We start from the raw sequence: 22,038 nt of genomic DNA, 5'->3' as shown, positions 1-22,038 counted from the left end.
TTCCATCGATTTCGTCATCCAACGTCGGCTGGGAGCTCGGTATTTCTGGCCTAGCCACTTGTGCTGCGCTGCACCTATCACAATCACCGAGAGCATTTCAGCCAATGGCTGTTGATGCACCCACACCAAATGTGCGCCTCGTACGACTACTGACAGCTGCAGGAAATGGAGCAAAGATGACGACCAAGCCACAGAAAACGCAAGCGCATCTGCACCTGCGACGCGCAAGATCGCATCGCGTGACGCGCTGGACGGTGCGCAAACCTTGAACCGAAGCTCGTCGCGAGGATCACATGAGGCGGAATCAAGGCGAGATGAGCATGTGCCTCACTCAATATGTATGATTACTGCATCACGGCATCAGTCGTACTGGGCTAATCGCAACACAGACCAAAGTCATGGCCATCGTATCAACTCCGTCGCCAGTATCTCAGATATCCAGCGCCGACTTTCCATCACGTCACAAATCAATGGCTTGCCTACACTACCATTTTCGCCGTTTTCCAATGAACCACGAGCACCCTTCTTTGGAAGCATACCACAGAAACCCGCCCCTGGAGAGCTACCCCGATTCATCAAACCTCTCCCAGCGAAAATCGGACCTGACGAGATCGCCTATCTGGAGAAGAAGGGTGCTTTGACCGTACCAAAGGGGAATCTCCGCGGTGAAATGCTTCGCGCATACGTCGAATTTGTCCATCCCTATATGCCACTTCTGGATCTGCATGATTTCCTGTCGATGGTTGACAAACGAGACGGAAGCAAAGGAAAAGTCAGCTTGATCCTGTTCCAGGCCGTCATGTTCGCCGGATCGGCGTTTGTTGATATGGAACACTTGCGCACAGCGGGCTACGCTACTCGGAAAGACGCGCGCAAAGACTTCTTCCAGAAGACTAGAGTAAGTTGAGACCCTTCTTCGGATGTCTTGGCAAGTCATGGGCTTCGGCCGACCAGACCCAAACACTATCGGGGTGATTCGGACACACCGATCTTCCGAGGACATGCCGACATGTGAAAATCGACGGACCTACAATGGGCCGATAACATGTGAACACCGTGCTAACTCTGCCACCAGATCTTGTACGACTTCGATTATGAGTCCGATCGCGTTTCACTAGTCCAAGCACTGTTGTTGCTGACGTATTATTACGAAACTCCCGATGACCAGAAAGACACCTGGCACTGGATGGGCGTCGCTACGTCGGTTGCTCACACCATCGGATTACATCGCAATCCGGACAACACCAACCTGGACAGCAAGCGCGTTAAGCTGTGGAAGCGGATATGGTGGTCAACCTACATGCGCGACCGACTTATTGCACTTGGCATGCGACGCCCTACAAGGATAAAGACCGAGGACTTCGACGTGCCCATGCTGACGTTGGATGATTTTGAGATTGCACCTCTTCCGGATTCGATCACTTGCCTGCCAGCTGACTGCCGCATTGCGAGGGATGTGGATGCGCAGCGACAACTAGCTATCATGTGCATTGAGAAGGCTAGGCTGTGTTTGTGCATATCCCATGTGCTTTCTAAGCAATACTGCGTATTGAACAACAACCACGGCCTACAAAATGACCGTACAACCATGATGCTGCTACCGAAGAAACTAGATCCCGAAACTAGTGAGGTCAAGGCCTGCGATGAAGAGCTCCAAAAATGGGTATCAGAGCTTCCAGAAGAAGCTAAGTACACGGACACGCCCAGCGGCGAAGCAGCCATCGATCTTGCAAGGTCACTACTGCACATGGTCTTCTTCACCACGTTGTCAGCGCTGCATCGGCCGCAGGTTCTACCAAATTCACAAGGCGGCCCAGCCAGCGCTCCGACAAAGGAGAATGTTGAGTCTGAATTGCTCGATGTCTCGCGCCGTAATGTCCGCCGGGCTGCTTCAGCAATCACATCGATAGCTCAGCGTCTAGACGTGGGTGGTCTCGTCAAATACCTACCGACCACAGGTGTCACGGTTCTGTTACCAGCGATCATCATTCACCTACTCGACATCAAGGCGCCGGAGGAGGAGACTCGTCGAACTTCTCTGCGTGGCTTCTGCCAGTGCATGGCTGTTATGGGTAAACTGCGGGATCTTTACGCTGCTGCCGACTACTCAGTAGCCTTCCTGGAAGCCGCTATCCGCAAGGCAGGTATTCATGTTGCTCCTGTAGGTGCCGCTCCAGCTGCGCCAATGCCTAAGCCTTCGCCCGTCACTACAGTCGAAGATCTTGTAGACGCTGGAAGGCGAATGGAGATGATCAACAACGCGACTACAGGAACACAGAACCTACGTCCTTCAACATTGACACCGCCGCCAGACAACGGTACCACCAACATGCACGCTCTCGAGAAGCAGCACGACCAGCCTAATGTCACCGATGAGGAAGTCGCTCGCCGTCTCGAAACATTCCTCGCATCTACACCACCAGAGTCCGATCACGAGCACATGCCCAGTATCACTATTGCCGACGAATCACACATGGACGGTATCACGGCTTCTGCGTCGGACTCGCACACACACGACAACCTGAACTCGATGGCCTTCAATAAGTGGAGTACGATGGACCTTCCTGCGAATCCATTTACCAACAACATCAACCACCACCAGGACGACGAGATGCTGTTCTCCAGCTTGCCACTAAACAACGAGTTCGATGACGGCGATTTCGATCAGCTGCTCAACCTGGATGCAGTCGGCGAGGCATTCAACTTCGACGACTCAGCTCTCGACGCCAACATGGGAATCTCAGGCGGACTAGGAGATGTAGACTGGCTGAACACTGGTAACGATCTTACTGCTGAGGCATAAAACGACAATCTCGATCATCGAGCATGATGTCACGATTTTCTTTCACGGAACGGAAAAGTTTTATCACGGGATTTCATTGGATCTGTGGCATTGTTCTCTGCGAAGATATCCATTTCCTTGTCTTCTGCTTCTGCGTATATCTTTCTATCAGATAATGACCAAGGGAACTGGATTGGATTGGATTGGGAAAACATGGTTGTCGACGATCAGGAAAGACGTTGGCTCCTGGAACATGTTATCCAGCATGACGTTATGACATGAAGTACACACATGATCTCTCATTTCAAGCTTTGCTGGCCATGCAGGTGACTGTGAATCACGATGCTTATACTCTAACTAGCTCAGCACACACACACTGTTTGATATGCATGTCTAATGCACAATGGCACACCACCACATCGAAAAGACCAGCGGAGCCTAGTCCGGTCCAGAATTTACTGCTGACTAGCCCTGGTATTCGGATGGGGTAGACTAAAATGGCGCGTCGGATGGAGTCTATTCGCGAAGGCTTGGAGCTAGACCCCAGGATTCTATGATCCGGAGGAAGGTCCGGAGATGGGATATCTAAATGACGTTTGTGGGGTCGGGATGATGCGGCATACAATGGTAATTGTACAAAAGCAGTTTTGCTGGTGTTCTTGGATCGATGGATATGTATGTGCAATAGTCTAGCTTACTGGTAGCAGACGGGCAATACCACTCTCTCCAAACCATCCACAGATCTACTAGCGGTAGTGGAAATTGCGCGCGGGCTGCGTTCGTAGTCCTGTACATCACAATCCCACACCATGGCCACTTTCCATCCCTTTCCACGACTTCCTCTCGAGCTCCGAGAGCAAATCTGGAAGGACACCGTCGAACCGCGCACCGTCGACGTGCAGCGCGTTCGAGACAGATGGTCTCAACGCCATGGCCAGCTCGCATCGTCTACGCCCATACCAGCTATACTACAGTCCTGCCGGGAAGCGCGAAACCTTGGATTATACAAGCGTGTTCACTTCGAAGTTGATGTAGTGAAGAAATTCGAAAACAACCATGCGCCGGAAGTCCTCATCGAGAAATTCTTTACGCCTGAGGAGGAGCGGGGAGAAAAAGAAGGGCCCAAGGAAGTCGAGACCGAGCAGCGATATATCTGGCTGAATCTCGATATCGATATGCTAGACATCGGCACTTCTACGTTCTGCGACTACATTTCCATCGCATCAGCCGTCAAGCGCCTCAAGTTTGAGCGAGACGACCCACATGGATCAGATCTGCATGAACTCATGGATTTTGTTAGTGCGGACGAAATTCACATTGTCTGCCCAGATGGCTTCTGGGTGTGGGCTGGGGCTCTATATAATTATGACTGGCCCTGCGCTGAGGAAAAGCTTGTGTTTATCGAGCCATTCAGTGGTCGGGTTGCGCGTGGCATGGAATTCGAAAATGTATGTAGACAGGACCTGGAGGACGACGAGTCTTGAGGCTGGATCAATTGTCTTGTCTTTCTTTCAGGCTTTCACTAGAGATTTGATGTTATTAGGAGTAGAAAACATGCCACCGCATTAAGCCAGAGCAGTCTTCCTGACCATCTCTGCCGCCTCTCTCACAGTCCTAACAGCCCCCTCCAAAACCCCTCTCACCAGCGCCCCAACATCCCTAACCCCCAATCCACTCCGCCAAAACCTCCACGCACCCCCAACAGCCAACACAACCGCCAACGCCCTAACCAGCCTCCTCGCCCTCATCCTCGCAATTCCCTTACGCGTATACTCTATGTTCCAATCATTCCACTTGACAAAAGTACACCTCCGCCAAAATTCAATCTGGGTATAGGGATACACGGTCGAGTTCCAGCCGTCGCCGGTGAAATACCAGCTTGAGCAGCCGCTCTGCCAGACGGTGTTTTTGAGAGCGCGTTGCATTTCGGCTGTGTAGGCGACTTCGGCGGAGTGCTTGACGTCGATTGTGCGGACTTCGTTGTGGAGGAGAAGGCGGATGAAGTTTAGGGAGTAGTTTACCATGTCTGGGAGTTTTGTTAGTAACTTTTTTGATATGAATAACGGTGAGCGTTAGTTGGGAGGGCTTAGACGTACTCTCACTTGCCATGACGACGCTGGAATGCCCAGTTGCAGTGTTGGGTCCAAAGATCATCATGAAGTTGGGGAAGCCGTCGACGGCTGTGCCTTGGTAGGCTTGAGCGCCGCCTCGTTCTTCCATTACTTGGACTAGGTCTTTTCCGCCTTTGCCGATGACTTTGAGGGGGTGGAGCCAGCGCGTTGTGTCGAAGCCGTTGGCGAGGATTATGACATCGGCGGGGATTTCTCGCTCGGGGTAATCTTCTTCCTTCGCGTCCTTTGGATATGTCGCGCCGGGGCCGATGACAACACCATGCTCTGTGACTCTGTTCATCGGCTGTGTAGTTAATTCGATCTTTGGATCGTTCAGGCTGCGGAGCCATCGCTTGTCGAAGATGCGTCGTTTGCAACCCACGCCGTAGTCTGGTGTTAGAATCTCCCAGTACTTTTCTGGAGTGCGTTTGCGCATGTTCTGGAGGACCTTCTCTTCGTAGAGTTTCCGCTGTTTGTTAGCGTATGGTGTGTTGGGGAAGATCTTGAGGAAGCCTGATTCTGCCGTGGCGAAGATGATGAAACGCAACAGCTCTTTGAGGCCCGGTACGTTCTTCATCAGCTTGGGGCCATTCTTCTCCCACCATTCATCACCACCAGGCGCGTGAACAGCTGGAGTGACCCACGGTGGTGATCTCATCAACTGAGTGACCTTTGTGGCGTTGTAAGGCGCGTGGGGTAGAGGAGGAACGAGTTGCGCGCTGCTACATCCAGTGCCGACAACGACGACGTTCTTGTCTGTGAAGTCGACGCTTTCATCCCACCTCGCCGAATGGAACATCTTGCCCTTGAAGTTCTCAATGCCCTTAATCTCGTCAGGCCAGCCCCTGGGTTCGACCAGTCCTCCCACACAGCTAAGCACAACCTTGGCCTTCACAACTTCCGTCTCCGAGTATACGGCATGCTCGCCTTTTTCTTGCGCGATCTTCATGCGATCCTTTGCTGACAGGTCGCCCATGCCTGAGATCATGCGACGGAGAGTGACCTGCCATAGCTGCTCGTCTTCTAACCATTTGCAACTTTCAATATCCGTGTTGAGCTCGAATTTGTCCGTGATGCGGTATTTCTCGCATACTTCGTGGTAGTAGCGTACGATTTCTTTGCCGGGCGGGTGGAACGAGGACCAACTGGGGTTTTGGGCGAAGCTGAAGGAGTAGAAGACGGCGGGTATATCGCTGTGTGGCTGTTAGTCTCGTGTTTGTGGCACGGTGGCGGCTGAATACAGAGACCCTGGTTGTGACCACCTGCATGTCTTCGGGGAGATCGCGGACTTACCAAGCGACACCGGGGTACCGATTGATCCACCAGGTTCCTCCAATGCCTGCTTGCCGATCGAATACGCGAAACTGGTCAAATCCAAGTTGCTGCTTCAGCTGGCAGGCCATGGCAATGCCAGATGCGCCTGCACCGACAATGATGACGGGGTAGTAGGTGTAGGCATCTTTCTCGTAACCGTTAACACGTCTTATCGATTCGGTGATCATCTTCGCAAGCAGTCGGGCTGCTGAGAGGCTGTATACGCAGACGTCCAAAGGTTCGCCTTGAGCTCCAACGCAGCGTACGAGGCGTGATTATGAATTTGACGATAGCTTCGTCGATATTAAACTTTAGCCGGGCGCCTTGTTCGAGGATCTAGCTATTGAAGGCCTCGGAGAGTCGATCGCATGTGAAGATGAAGTTGACATGACAGCAGTCCCTTGATGGAGAATCATCTTGCCAATGGACGGGACGTTCGTCCTCCATAGTGCATCGCGTGGGGCGAAACTTTCTCCTGAGCCTCGGTAGATTGGCGTAGACGCGTTAGCTTTGCGAGACGGCACGTCATGTAACGACGGACATATCGGCGACCTTGGTATTCCGCGATTCGTCCTGTCTCTGAAGGATTCACATGTTCATGACGATACCTCCGCACAAGCTGAAACTCAGTTCCGTCTCTTTCTGCAAGACTGCATAGCCGATAGGTCAGCGAATTGATAGGTACCTCTTGATCCTCTCAAGGTTGAGTAGCAGCGCTCTCGAGCCATGGATGAGAGACGTTCGCTGTCAATCTTGTAATTTGGCAAATACAACACATCTATAGATTTCAGGTAAGGCGGGAAGTCACGTCGTTTATGTATGCAATGAGGCTGAACAATATATGGGTCTTGTAAGCCACAAGTCTATGGCTGCGCCGCTGGCTGGCATGTAGCCAATAACAAGACCCATTCTACAGAAAAAGCCCGATGGTCGTTGTCTTGGACAGAGATCTCTACAGGCTGCCTTCAAGTCATGTAGTGGTGCTCAATAGTTACCCAAACAAGTAGGAGGTCTTGCTTGCCCAGGTGCAACGCTCTCACGTGCTGACGCGGGTAGCGCACGGGCGCATAATGTTAGGCGGTCGCGAACTTCCGAGTTGACCTCATCAACTGAATTCAGCAACAGCTAGACCCTCTACACCAACAAGTTGGACCTTTTGAGGAAGATTTGTTCGCCTTCCTGAACCATGTACTGTCCTTGAATAGGAAGTTGTCACCTCGAATCTGCGCAGAGAAGGACGTTCCAGCGTAATGAATACCATCGACGGTTCCGACCGTCACGTCAAGACAGACGAAGGCATGCTGCTGGAATACCTCAGCTAATACGGACGTGACTAATACTTCCCAGCCCCGCCGCCGTCATTGCTTGCGATCGTGCTCGATACCAACCCGCATGCGTGGGCGCATCTATCCTCGACCCTCTCACTTTCGGCCGCCCTAGCCAACATCCTCGTCTTCATCAACGCGCACTTGGCCTCGGGAAACGCCAATGAAGTTGCCGTGATAGCTTCACATTCCCACAAGACGACATTTCTCTATCCGACTCCTGCAGAGCCCCAGCCTCAATTACGGGGTGGGGAGACAAATGGGCATGCGCAAACGAATGGACATGGAAAGGACAAGCAAGGCCACATGGCAGAGAGTGCGAACAAGTACCGGCCATTCGCAGTTGTAGAAAGTGCTATCCTACGCAACTTTGCCAAACTCCTCAACGAGACGAAAGAGAGCCATCTGGAAGCAACACCAACCACGCTCATCGGCGGTGCCCTCTCAATGGCCCTTACCCACATCAACAAGCAGACCATCCTGCATGCTCCCACGGCCGCCTCCGCTGAGAGCACATCTCTCGCGGCACTCGCCGACTCGGAAAACACCCACGTCGACCGCGTGCCCCTCACATCTCGCATCCTCATCGTATCCGTATCCGGCGACCTTGCGAACCAGTACATACCCGTCATGAACTCCATCTTTGCCGCACAAAGAAAGCGAATACCTATAGATATCTTGAAATTGGCTGGCGACACTGTGCTGCTGCAGCAAGCAAGCGATGCGACTGGAGGTGTATACATGAAGCCGGATCGCCCAGAGGGCCTGCTACAATATCTGATGATGGCATTCTTACCAGATGTAACAGCGCGGACAAGCCTCATAGTCCCTAGCGCCGGCGGTGTCGATTTCCGTGCGGCGTGTTTCTGCCATAGGAGGGTTGTTGACATCGGTTTTGTCTGCAGTGTGTGCTTAAGCAGTAAGCCAAATCGAACATGCCATCCCACTCAACACAGTGCTAACCTCCGTCAGTCTTCTGCAACCCGGATCTTCCTGATAACCTGTGCCTGACGTGCGGCTCCTATCTATCGCTGCGCAGTGCTATCATGAACCCGCCGGCATTGATACCACGCAAAAAGAAAAAGAAGAAGAAGGCCGGGACGGATTCTGCAACACCAGGGGCAAACACTCCTGTAGGATCTGGTACTCCACTCCATGGTTGAGATACTGATCTCGGATCTGGAATCCATCCCACCAGATCCCATGATTTACCGCGTTACACCTTTCTCGGACGTGTATGCATATCTGCTACACTCCCCGGCCCGTGGCGTAGGCTAGTTCCACCGAAAGACGCAAATTTGCCCACGTTTATGGGGAATGTGGAGACTTTGGCGGTAGGCGTATTGAGCCACTAGGACGGCTGTACGACAGCCTTCCCCTTCGAATCGGAAACCGTGCCAGCATACTTTGTTCTCCGAAGCCTCGCCTACGCAAGTGGCTCTATGATACCACACGCGCTTGCAATTCTATGTGGGGAGATCTCTCAACGCAGTGTTCAGTTCACGGCGGCATGATCCTTTTGCCGTCGACACGGACGTTTCAACAGCCATGCGTGCGGTATTAGTTCTGCTGATTACTCACCTGCCAAATCGTCGGCCGAGCCCGTAGCATTGGAGGATCATTTGGCATCCGAAAGACTCGGTGCAATTAGTTGGCAGCACAATCAAGCCCAAGAGACGGAAACATCTCCGTGATAATGCCTAGAGAAGTTCCTCAAATGAAAACTCAAGAACCTTCCAGACGAGATCAATTGGAAGCCTTGTACCCACGTCTCAACAGTCTCAGCTCATTGTCCCTGTCGCTCACGTACCAATAGCCGTGATCTCGGTACTTTGCAGCCATATCGCACCCTACCAACTGCCATATATGAATACTCATTGCCAAATGCACAGATAGGGCAGTGACAGGGTCCGTAATTCAGGCTGAGCATCATCGTCGCCTGCACCCAGCCGCGACAGTTATCGGTGAATCTCAGGGATAGCGGCGCATGGCGCAGGTAAAAGCAAGATGGTTCAATGCAGGCAAGACGATTGCGGTAGACGAGGCGAACAACGAATGCAGCAGCATGGTGTGATGCTATTCTAGACTTGGACATAAATATGGTGAGATGACGCCAGGGGTGAGGATCCCCGTTGGACCTGCATGTTGCATCTGATGGATGTTGGAGGCGGCTGCGGAGGGAGTCGCGGGATGTGGGTAGCGTCGCCGGCAGGCCTGGGCGTGGGATTGAGAGAACAAGGGAGATAAGGGATTCCTAGGCCATTTCCGACGGCAGCCGGAGAGACTGAAGTCTGAAACACTTGGGAATGAACTACTTGTAAACTCTAACAGAGTGATCACACCACAAACCGTAAGCTCAAGACACCAATATCCCTTATCCTATCCCGTACTCGGGAACGACATGCTGCATGGAGTCTCTGATCGCCATGTCTACGCTAATTGCGCACCTTACCGAAAGGGGACTCGCCCAGCCCCGGAAGATGTCAGGCCAGGGATGGCCTGGACTTGTTTCTAAACTCCAAGCACGAACGCAGCCTATCAGCCGCCCTTACGTTATCACTACCCTTGCATCAACAGCTCTCCCGAGCTCTGAACAATGTTTTCGAATCATTGCGCTGATAGCGAACGAGCTGTGCAGAGGGGGCTCAGTTAACGCATTGCCTGATGTGACCCCAGGACTTGGTAAGTCTAACAAGATGAAGCGAACAAGTGCATCCCATGTCGATTAAGAAAAGAGATGTTTTGTGTTTACAGCGTAATAGAGTATCTTAGAATTAAAAAATCTAGCTTAAATAAGTAATAGCTCTCTACTAGGTGTCTTAAAAGTTATAATTAAAGTATAATATATACTCTACAAAAGTATATATAAAAGCGCGCTAAGCTTTTCTAGCTTAGTAGCTAACACTCTAGTAAATAGCTTATTTTAAAAAAAATTGCTATATAAGTAATATAATTACTCTATTATTTTAAAATTTAAATAAAATAGTAATATAACTATAGCTTATTAGTTAAAGAACTATTAAAATAAGTTATAAAGTAAATATACTATATATTCTTATATATAAGTTAGTATATTTTCTTATAATTCTTTAAAGCTAGTACTCTCTTTATACTTATACTATATTAGAATTTTTTATAAACTTCTACTACTTAATAGCCTTTACTATAAGATAACTTATAAATAAATTATTAGATAAGTAACTACTAATTAATACAGAATATAAAAGATAGCAAAGTAATAGTATATTATCTAGTTAGAATAGACAAATTATTACCTTCTAGGTAATAATTTTCTAGATCTACTTATACTTGCGCTAAGTTAGGTTATATAATATTATCTAACTATCTAGAATATAAGTTTCTAATAATATCTCTCTTCTTAGCTCTAATTCTCTAGAGTTAGGTAGAATAGGTTATTTTAGGCTAAGGTAGGCTATCTTATAGATTATTATTGTCTAGTAATTAAGACGTACATTAGTAGATATAGAATACGCTATCTTGTAAGAAAGTTATTTTTTAAACTTACCTTTACTTTTATCTAGTAATTTTCTTACTTACTACTAAAATAAGTAATAATAGAATATTATAGCAAACACTACTACTTACGCTAGTAGCTAGCGTTTTAGCAGTATTATATTAAGATCTTTTAAATTTCTTAACTATTACTTCTACACTAACTAATAATAATTAGGTAAGTACTTCTAATCTTAATATTTTCTACTAGCAGCCTAGATAGCCTATAATAGTCTATTATAGGCTATTATAGAGTATTATAAGTTACTAAGACGTAACTAAGCTAATATAATACTAGTAGACAACTATCTATATTACACTATTTATTCTACTTACGTTTGCGCTTACTCTTAATAACTCTACCTTATCTAGCCTCTAGAAGACCTATCTAAGGCTATTATAGCCTAAAATAGTCTACTATAAACTCTACTAACATTTTAAATACCTTTATAGAATATAGTAAGTAGGCTATAAACTCTTATTACTACTATATTATATTCTTCTCTACTAGCAGCGTTAAGTACTTTAGAAAAGTTAGCTATTACTTTATCTACCTACTAGATAAAAAAAAAATTCTAAAACACGCTAAGTATATTAGTCTTCTAAGCAGCTAGTTCTACGTTATAAATAGCAAGACCTACTATTAGTCTAAGTGCCTTAAGTACTAGATTCTTAACTAAAATTACTGTATAGTAAGTTATAATACTCTATAATAGGCTATTATAACCTATACTAACTTATTATATAGTTCTCTTAAGTAGAATTAGGTAATAGTTACTTTAATTACACTATTAGTAATCTTCTACAGAAGATTAATTAAGGCACTATTACTATCTATAACTATAATCTACTTTATTAAGTTAATAATTAGAGCGCCTAGATTATGTCTTCTACTAATGCTAATAGCACTAAGGTTCTAGCTCTAGCTTAGTAGATTAAATCTATTTATAATTATACTACTTAAGAGATTTAGAGCTTTACTAATAAACTTCTAAAGATAGCTATAGCCTTTAAGAAGATTATTAAGAAGTAAGTAGCTATTCTAGGCTATTATAGGCTATTCTAACCTCTAATAGACAATATTATTCTTATATAGAGAAGCTCTTTCTTTATAATAGTAAAACTTGTTATTATTAGTTTACTACGTCTTTAGTTTACCTCTCTACTTCTAGTTACTCTAAGAAGTTAGTTTTAGCCTTTAATTAAGTTTACGTAGCTAAGTAGAAGCGTACCTTTAATAATATAATAGAGAATAGTTCTAAGAAGGTAAGTTTTTTTTATACTAGGCTATTATAAGCTATTCTAACCTATAATAGTACATAGTTATTAATTCTAAGAAGGTTTAGCTTAAGAAGATTATATTAGATAAGGCTACTAAAATCTATACTCTTAAGAATAGTAGAGTTAATACTATCTAAGATTAGAAGAGTATCTTTACTAAGAAAATTAAGGCAGCTAACGTAATCTATAACAACACTAAGAATAGGTAGAATGCCTTATAATAGGCTATTCTAGGTTATTCTAGTAGTATATAGCTTAATTTTAGAGTATTAGGTACTAGTTTAGGTATTTAGTAGTAAATCTAGTAAAAAAGTAGCCTTTAAGTGTAATATTTAGAACTCTTAGCTTATCTTAGGTTATTCTAACTTATAATAGGCTTTAATAGCTTATTCTCTAGCGTATACTTAGCTTAGTAAGAATTACTAAAGTCTTACAAAATTTATCTTCTAAGTAACTTATAGAAATATAATATTTTATCTTAAAGTTTAAGATTTATAGAAAACTAATAGAAGTAAAGTCTTATAACGTAGAATAGGTTATAATAACTTATAATAGGTAGTATATAATTATTATAAGAATAGCTAAGATAAGCTATTAGGCTGTAGTACTGTTAAACACTATATTAAAAAACCTAAATTAGAAAAAAACTAGTAAAGGTATACTTAGTTTTGTTCTCTAAGTATTATCTTAACTTATCTTTCTTCTTTTTAGAAGACTATCTATAGCCTTACTTAAGTTTTTTCTTTTTAGACTAATATTAGAGCTATATACTCTTATTATTCTAAAACTTCTGTAGCGCCTTTACGCTAATTCTTAGTTCTAGTTTCTAAGAGTTCTTCTTATTAGAGTAGCCTTGCTATTTAATAAAATACTTCTACTAATTATCTTTATTACGCCTTTAATCTAAGATTTAGTTAATATTATATACATTATTACTAAATCTGCGCATAGTGTTAATACTCTGTATTAGTAAGTATAATAATTATCTAGTTAGCTTATATAGTTCTAGAAGTAATATATAGAAGACTAGATAGACTATCTTTAGTTTAGGTATATTAATCTTAAACGTAGATAGGCTAATCTAGGCTATTATACGCCTAGAGCTTATATACTTCTAATCTAGCTTCTTCTTTAGCCTAGTAGAACGTATATACTAATTAGAAATTAAAACTTAATTCTCTACCTTAAATAGAAGAGGTATTCTCTTCTTATTAGTATATACTTTCTAATAGGCATTAGCTATAATAATCTTTTTCTTATACTTAGCTTATAAGCTAAGTACTTTTATAGTAGTAAAAAGCTTTATAGAGCTTTCTCTATTACTCTAGGCTATACTAGGCTAGTCTACCTCTCTTAGGTCTATACTATAATAGGCTTAAAAGAAAGTTATACTAGTAGTTACGTAAATACTATTATTATATACAAATTCTCTAATAGATATCTATAGAGCCTAGTTATTCTATTCTAGCGTGTAGTAATACTATAGGTACTATTCTAGTATTTAGTTCTACTACTTAGTTTAACTATCTGTCTAGAAGTAGAATATAGACGTAAGAACTCTTCTAGAGTTTAAATAGTATTAAAAGGTATTCTAATACTTTATATTTATTAGCAGGCCTCTATCTAAGATAACCTGCTTTAGAACACTATATAGGTAGATAACCTTACGTATCTAGGCCTAGGTAAGGTCTAAGCTATTTTAATTATCTCTTACTAGAATATAATAGGCTATCTTAGTAAGTCTATATACAACAACTAGTATTACGTTATAGACTTAGCCTTATATAGTGCTAGAGAGAAGCTCTATAATAAAATTTATAGTAGCTTTCTTCTAGAGTTAATCTAAAGAAAGTAGAAGTTCTAGTAAACTGTATAGTTTATAGCAAGCTAGCGTTGTCTTATAGTAGGCTAAGCAATCGCAATAATACTTAGTAATATTCTTTCTTATACTCTTCTAGGTATATTAATATTAGAGCTTTTCTAATATGCGTCTTACTTTAAAATATTCTACTAGTAGGTTATTATAGTACTCTATAAGTGCCTTTAACTTACTTTCTATATTAGTAAGCTTCTAAAGGTAACTATAACTTATAATAGGTTCTAATAAGTCTATCTATTCTATGTTTAAGTCTAATTCTTCTAAGAAGAATTTACTAGCCTTATTAGAGGTGTTCTAATCTTCTATAAGCTCTTACTCTCTTAGTTTAGTTTAATTAACTTACTTAAACTTATTAAGCACTTTACTTAATTTATTTAGTAGTTCTAACCTAGAACTAGACCTTATTAGCGTAGCTATAGCTAAGAAGGCCTTCTTACTCTTATTAAGAATAATATTCTTTATAGGCTGTATAAAGGCTTTATTATACTTCTAGGCTAGCTTCTATAACTTAGCTATATAATTAAAGTAGTATAATAGGCTATCTACTAGATTAGTGCTTCTAGAATAATAAATTAAGTTAAAATTGTATTACGTAAGTACTAAGTAAGACTAAACTTAATAATAGTTTAGAGCCTTAGTTTCTATAAACTACTTAAGGTTTGTATAATTAGTAAAGATCTTAAAATAGATATCTTTAAAGTAATATTACTAATATTCTAAACTTTTAATAATAGCTAATAGTTCTTAGTTATATATATTGTAATTATACTCTGCTGTAATAAGTTTGCGTAAATAGAAGTTAACTAGGTACTAGTTGTCTAGCTTAGGTAATTCTATAATATATTAGCTTAGAATACTTAATATTACACTTCTAGATATATTAACTTTAACTTTTGTCTTACAATTTCTTTTAAAGTAAGCTAAGATTAGTTTTTTTAAGAAAGAGTTCTTAAGCTTATAGAAAGCCTTTCTAGCAGCTTCGCTAATATCTAGAGACTAGCTCTTCTTTCTCTATATAGCGTAGCTACTTCTAGCTATGTTTAAGCTTTTCTAGGTTAAAATAGTTAATAGTAGAGCTAATTTAGAAAAACTAGTAATAAATTAGTAATAGTAGTTTATAAAGCTAATAAATACTTAAATATTATAAACTGTGCGTAGCTTAGGCTAATTCTAGATAGTCTTAACGTAGTCTTAGTTAATCTTAATCTTATTAAGTATAATAATATAACTAAGGTACTTAATATATTAGATATACTACTTATACTTGCTAAGCTTTAAATAAAGCTTAGCCTTACGTAGTCTCTACAAGACTTTCTTAATATATACTTTATATTCTTTAAGAGTGTTTAAGAAGATAAAAATGTTATCTAGGTAGATAATATATAATATATTAATTAGACTAATAAGAGTCTAGTTAATATATATCTAAAACTAGGTAAGTGTATTTGTAAGGCTAAAAGGCATTATAGTGTACTTAAAATAACTATATTAGGTACAAAATATAGTTTTTTACTTATCTTCTTCTTAGATACAAATCTTATAGTAAGCCTTTTATATATCTAGCTTAGTATAGTACTTAGCTTACGCTAAGTAGTCTAAAGACTTTATAATTAGAGGTAGTAGGTGTCTATTCTTAATTATAATCTTATTTAAGCTATAATAGTTAATATATAGCTTTATAGAGCTGTTCTTCTTTTTAATAAAGAGAATAGGTGCGCTAGCTAGTAACTTTAAGCGTCTTATCTACTCTTATACTATATACTCTTCTAGGTACTTTCTAAGAAGCTCTAACTTAGTTTAAGAAAGATTATATAATAGTATATATAGTAGATTTATCTTAAGTTCTAAGTTTAGAGCTAGGTCTTGTAGGCTATACTTAGTAATAATTGCTAAGTTCTTCTTAGAATAAATATTAATAAACTCTACATATAGTAGAGGTATATTGCTTATTTAAGCTAAGAATAGGTTATTCTAACCTACTACGCCTACTAGATAGGTATATACATCTATACTAGAATTACGTATACTCTTTTTAAATAATTAGGCGTCTTCTACTATAATCTTTTAAAAAGAGCTAACCTTTTTAGTCTTATTACTCTTAAAGAGTATACGCTACAAAGCGTAGTTTAACCTAGAGTTATAGTAATTAATCTATAGTAATTCTAAATATATAGTATACCTATTTAGGTTAGACACTATAAATAGAATACGCTACGTCTTTACGCAGTTCTATAAATTAGTAATAGTAACGTTTACTTTAGTTATTCTATAGATAGTAAGCTTTCTACTATTAACTTCTTCTACAAGAAGATTAGGTAAAGAATTAATAACTAATTCTTGCTTCTTTACTAATATAGTAGAAATAAGATTTAGTTATAAACTACTATTAATTATTACCTCTTTAGGCTTAGACGTTTTAAGAGTAAACTTTACTATTAAGAGTTAGAATAGAGTAGGCTATAAGGCCTTGCGTAGCGTTTCTATATTCTTATCTTTCTTATTTAAAGAGATATAGGTAGTAAGGTAGAAGATTAATTCTTCTACCTCTAGTCTTTTTCTAACTTAGACTTATTAGCGGACTTACCTATAGTATTAGACTTATTAGCCTTTAGACATTTATTTTTATAATAACTAACTTTGCTATATCTATAGCATGTAATTTGCTTTTTAGATACGTTATTATTATCTAAACTACTTCTCTTTAACCTATTCTAGGCTAATCTAGCGCGCTTAGCGTTTTTTAGAGGTCTACTAGCACTCTAAATATTAGATTAATCTTAGGTAGGTTAAGGCCTATTCTTCTTAGGTAGTTATAGCTTATTTTCTACAATATAGAACTTTTATTAGAAAATAAAGTTAGTATATTCTTCTACTTATAGAAGTGTAGAATGTTAGTCTATAGAGAGTAAGAGTAAGCTTTTCTTAATATTATTCTACAAGGCTACAGTATACTCTAGTACTTATATATCTAGTGTTTAGTTTAATCTAAGTTTTTTCTATAATAGCTTTATATAATCTAAAAAGTTTATAAAGTTCTAATTACTACGCTGTATAGTGCGCTTAAAGTAATTATAAGTATATTATTTACGCTCTTGTAGAGAACTAAGTAAGTTTAATATAATATACTTAAAGTCTATCTATAATAGTGTCTAGGTAGAGTTCTAGTACTTCTCTAATACCTAATAAGTATACTATAGAGTTTTTAATAGCTTAGAGATGTATATAGTACTAAAATCTACTCTCTATATCTCTATTATAAAGCTTTATAGTATATAAAGAAAGTATAACTTATAATTTTACTTCTAGTAATTATATTGCGCTTAGTTAGTCTTTAAGAATAACTATAAAGGTTTAGATCTTAGAAAGCCTCTAGTAGAGAAAGCGTTCTCTAAGTAAGTTATAGATAGTACTTTTACATTCTTCTTAAGAGTAGTTAAGTTACCTATAGTAACTTTAGCGTAAAGGTTTTATAACTTAGCTAGCTTAATACGCTTTAGTTAGAAAGTTTTCTAGGTGTAAAGGCGTTGCAGCTTCTAGTCTAGAATAGCCTCTTCTAGAATATTCTAAGTCTTATTAAAAGTAAGAATACAATCTTGTAGTAATAGCAGTAGAATTAGGCTATTACTAACATTATTATCTATCTTAGATATAGAAGATATTAGCTTATACACTTTCTCTTTAATAGAAGTTAGTACTAATAAATCTATAGCTAATACTACTACGTTAAACAGTCTTATATTATTATTAATATTTATTAGCGTATAACTATTACTATAAGTATTGTAAGTAGATATTATATAACATAGGCGTATTATAAGGTAAACAATTTAAATATTAGATAAGTAACTACTAATTAATATAAAATATAAGAAATAGCAAAGTAATAGTATATTATCTAGTTAAAATAGACAAATTATTACTTTCTAAGTAATAATTTTCTAGATCTACTTATACTTACGCTAGGTTAAGTTATATAACGTTGTCTAACTATCTAGAATATAGGTTTCTAATATAAATTACTAATAGTATTATCTTCTTTCTATATAATAGTAAGAACTCTTACTTTATACTTTAGATACTATAAGCGCCTTCTTTATTAAAGTCTACTTTTATTAACTTTAACTTTAAAGTTAGTCTTATAAAATAGCTTTCTAACTTCTTCTACTAGAATTTTCTTTTATATTAGGTTTTTATTTACTTTAGTAATATCTAACTTTACTATTACTAAAGAAACGCGCGCTTTAAAGATCTTAAAAAGATATCTTTAACTAGTAATATAAATAAAAAAATATAAGTATTTATTATAATAGTTAACTCTCTTATTTTTATAGCTATTATTCTTTAGGTATACTTAAAGAATAGTAAGCTTAATAAATAAAAAAAAGAGTTAGTAGAGTTATAAATTAGAGCGTTATAAAAGATAGTAAGAAAAGCTAAAAAAAATTATAATAATATAAAAAAAAACTTTATAGCTTATATTTAGTATAAAAAGAGTGTCTTATAAATAAAGTAAATATTATTACTTATATATAGTAATAAGTAAAAAGACTAAATATAATTATTATATAGTTTAATACTACTACTATAAAAGTTAAAAGAATAGTTATATAAGTCTAGTATAGTATTATAAATAGCTATTAAAGATAGTAATTATAGCTCTACTATTACTATTACTATTATAAGAATAAATAAGCTATATATTATAGATTTAGCATTATTAGGCTAGTTAACTTATTAAGATTTTTAGGTTAGTAGCTTTATTAGTAATTAGATAGAATAAAATTTAATCTCTATAAAGTGTAATACAAACTAGGGCTTAAGGCCGCCTAAGAAAAGAGATACTAAACTATAGCACAAGATTACCGCGAGCTGCTCCACAGGGTGGTGGAACCAAATAATCGCATCTAGGCCTTGCGGCAATTGATTACACATAGCCCTGAGGTTATCCCACACGTGTGGTTCGACAGCCGCAACAGGCCCAGCGCCTCTTAAGGGCCTCCGTCGTTTCCGCCCCGTCCCAAGTGTGGGCGGCACCCTGCAGTTCTGCATTTTGGCTTAGCGACGCACCCGTAGTCGGACATTGGCTGACAGGGCCTGGCTTGGGGCGGCCATTGCCCATCCCAGTGCCCACCCGTCAACAGCAGCTATCAGACACCCCACCGCCCGTGGCGTTTGTGCATTCGGGAGAGAGGGGGATGTTCATGCCGGTTTGCTGGGAGATTATCAAAGCGGCATCGCCTATTCCACTGCGGGCGGAAGCCAACTGAAGCTTGGATGCTCTCTTCTTTCTTACGCATACCCATATAGTCCACCACCGACCCCTCGGTTCCATTGATTGTCGGTCGTGAGCGTGTCCACCACCCAAGCCACTCTCGCCTATAGCACATATTTAGCACCGTTTGCACATGCAACTTTTGTTTGCGCGTTCCTCCTCCCAGCGGCGACACCTTTACTTTTTGGCTTGTTCGAGCTACGCATATACTGGGGCGGACGCCAAGGGTCAACTGCAGTCTTGGAGATCCCTGATCGTGTAGCGATCGTCCAATCCTCACTTTGCTTGCGCACGCGCATCATCCCTTCCCTTCTCTACGAACCCATCTTCTGGAGTTTATATCGATCCCTCCTACGTCTTTTCGGATATTCGTCACAAACTACGCATACCACATATACATACCGGGATACACTAAGGGAAACATTTAAAGCGCAAAGAGCGACGAGGACCCGGGAACACACGACATCATGGATCCAGTATCTTCGGGATTGGACCCCACACTCCCTCTGGAGCCGTTTCGTAATAGCACAGATGCAACGGGCGGCGACTCGAGGTTATACAATCTCAATGTGTTCTACAACGTGAGTTATTCTGGCTACGGGAACTTGTTAAGGTTTTGGAGTAACGCGGGGCTAACCTGCCATGTTTCTAGCCCGGCGACATCGCTTGGATGATCACATCAACCGCCCTCGTGCTTCTCATGATACCGGGCGTAGGGTCAGTAAACCACTCTTCCCTGCACGTTCATTATAATGTATACGGGTCTAACAGAATTGCAGATTCTTTTACTCCGGATTGGCGCGAAGAAAGTCGGCGCTATCGCTACTATGGCTGTCTGTCATGGCGACCGCGGTCGTTTCTTTTCAATGGTTCTTCTGGGGTTACTCTCTAGCCTTTTCGCACAAGGCTGGCAAGTACATCGGCGCGCTGGATAACTTCGGTTTGATGAATGTGTTGGGTGCGCCTTCGGTGGGAAGCCCGCGGATTCCCGATCTCATGTTCTGTGTCTACCAGGGCATGTTCGCTGCCATCACGTATGTTCACCTTATATTGGAATCGTGGGGTCTAAGCTAACTTGATATGCAGTGTTGCACTTGCCGTTGGAGCCGTGGCCGAGCGAGGACGCATGCTGCCTTGCATCATCTACATGTTTGTCTGGACGACGATTATCTACGACCCGATTGCGTGCTGGACCTGGAACCCATCCGGATGGGTCTTCCAGATGGGTGGCTTGGACTTTGCCGGCGGAACTCCCGTTCATATCGCTTCCGGATGTGCTGCCCTCGCCTACTCGTACATGCTCGGAAAGCGAAGCGGTCACGGTACTCAGGAGCTCAACTACCGTCCCCACAACGTCACGCACATCGTCATCGGCACCGTGTTCCTCTGGGTGGGCTGGTTCGGTTTCAACGCTGGTTCCGCGCTGTCCGCTAACCTTCGCGCTGTTATGGCCGCTGTATGCACCAACCTTGCTGCTTGTGTCGGGGGTATCACATGGTGCCTAGTTGACTACCGTCTCGAACGCAAGTGGTCAACTGTTGGCTTCTGCTCTGGTGTTATCGCTGGTCTCGTCTGCATCACTCCTGGTTCCGGATACGTTCCAGCCTGGGCTGCGGTGGTGTTCGGTGTATGCGGTGGTGTCGCTTGCAACTACGCGACTAAGCTCAAGTACTTCCTGCGCTGCGATGACGCCCTCGACATCTTTGCGGTTCACGGCGTTGGTGGTTTCATTGGAAACATCCTTACTGCCTTCTTCGCTGCGTAAGTCATACACGCTGTCAGTCTCGATATATTCCATGACTAACAACCACATAGTGACTACATAGCGCATCTTGATGGATACACCGTCATCGACGGCGGATGGCTCAACCACCACTGGATCCAACTCGGCTACCAACTCGCCGACTCTTTCACCGGCGGCGCCTACTCCTTCCTAGGCACCTGCCTCATCCTCGGCGCCCTCGACTTCATCGGCCGCTTCATACCCGCCTTCAGACTGCGTGCAACCGAAGAAGAAGAAGCCGCCGGTATCGACGACGTCGAGATTGGCGAGTTCGCTGTAAGTTCATGTCCTAAACAAAACAACATCATCTGAAGAATTGCGAAACTAACGTATACGCAGTACGACTACGTCGAGCTTACGCGCGAAGTCAAGATCCCCGACGACGACATCATCGACGAAGGCATGTCGACGCATTCCCTCGAAGGCCACGGCGCAGGCATGGCCATGACGAGCCACCACGAAAAGAATCAAGACTCTGTTGATTCGGCGAATCAGCTCGCGGAATGGGCTCATCGCGCATAAAGCCCTTGTTGTTGCTTTGCGTTTTCACTTGTTAATCGCTCTATACCAATTTTCTTTCTGTGCACGTCGGTTTGACATGCTGTGTATGTGTATGTATGTATTTAAGGAGGGTATGGATGGATGATGTAAATGATTGGATTGAACTGGATTGGTGAGGATGGGTAGTCTTAGCTATGACTTGAAGGTAGACGGTAATAGCCCTGCTTGTGTAGATGTTGAACATGCTGTTAATGACTATGTTCTGCTGTGACACTTG

General features: G+C 41.6%; 4 protein-coding genes across 4 annotated transcripts; 3 read left to right on the top strand and 1 right to left on the bottom strand.

The window, feature by feature from the left end:
- Nucleotides 1-3,591: 3,591 nt before the first annotated feature.
- Nucleotides 3,592-4,266, top strand: J4E92_006950 (uncharacterized protein; the record flags this gene model as incomplete). The annotated part of the gene is made up of 1 exon (XM_051498314.1): nt 3,592-4,266. One exon carries the CDS (start codon nt 3,592-3,594, stop codon nt 4,264-4,266), a length of 675 nt encoding a protein of 224 aa, XP_051351248.1.
- Nucleotides 4,267-4,347: 81 nt separating this feature from the next.
- J4E92_006949 (uncharacterized protein) lies at nt 4,348-6,395 on the bottom strand (the record flags this gene model as incomplete). Its single annotated transcript, XM_051498313.1, has 3 exons — nt 4,348-4,808; nt 4,879-6,086; nt 6,187-6,395. 3 exons carry the CDS (start codon nt 6,393-6,395, stop codon nt 4,348-4,350), a joined length of 1,878 nt encoding a protein of 625 aa, XP_051351247.1.
- Nucleotides 6,396-7,457: 1,062 nt separating this feature from the next.
- Nucleotides 7,458-8,695, top strand: J4E92_006948 (uncharacterized protein; the record flags this gene model as incomplete). The annotated part of the gene is made up of 3 exons (XM_051498312.1): nt 7,458-7,503; nt 7,555-8,451; nt 8,505-8,695. The coding sequence occupies 3 exons, from the start codon at nt 7,458-7,460 to the stop codon at nt 8,693-8,695; spliced, it is 1,134 nt and encodes a 377-aa protein (XP_051351246.1).
- Nucleotides 8,696-19,944: 11,249 nt separating this feature from the next.
- Nucleotides 19,945-21,782, top strand: AMT1 (ammonium transporter Amt1; the record flags this gene model as incomplete). Its single annotated transcript, XM_051498311.1, has 6 exons — nt 19,945-20,058; nt 20,130-20,194; nt 20,257-20,511; nt 20,564-21,238; nt 21,293-21,536; nt 21,600-21,782. The coding sequence occupies 6 exons, from the start codon at nt 19,945-19,947 to the stop codon at nt 21,780-21,782; spliced, it is 1,536 nt and encodes a 511-aa protein (XP_051351245.1).
- Between the last annotated feature and the right edge of the window lie 256 nt (nt 21,783-22,038).

Source organism: Alternaria infectoria, assembly GCF_024043175.1.
Source record: "Alternaria infectoria strain BMP 0036 chromosome Unknown scaffold_11, whole genome shotgun sequence".
NCBI lineage: Eukaryota > Fungi > Ascomycota > Dothideomycetes > Pleosporales > Pleosporaceae > Alternaria > Alternaria infectoria.
The sequence above is the reverse complement of the archived record's forward strand: the minus strand, read 5'-3'. Positions and strand labels throughout refer to the sequence as shown.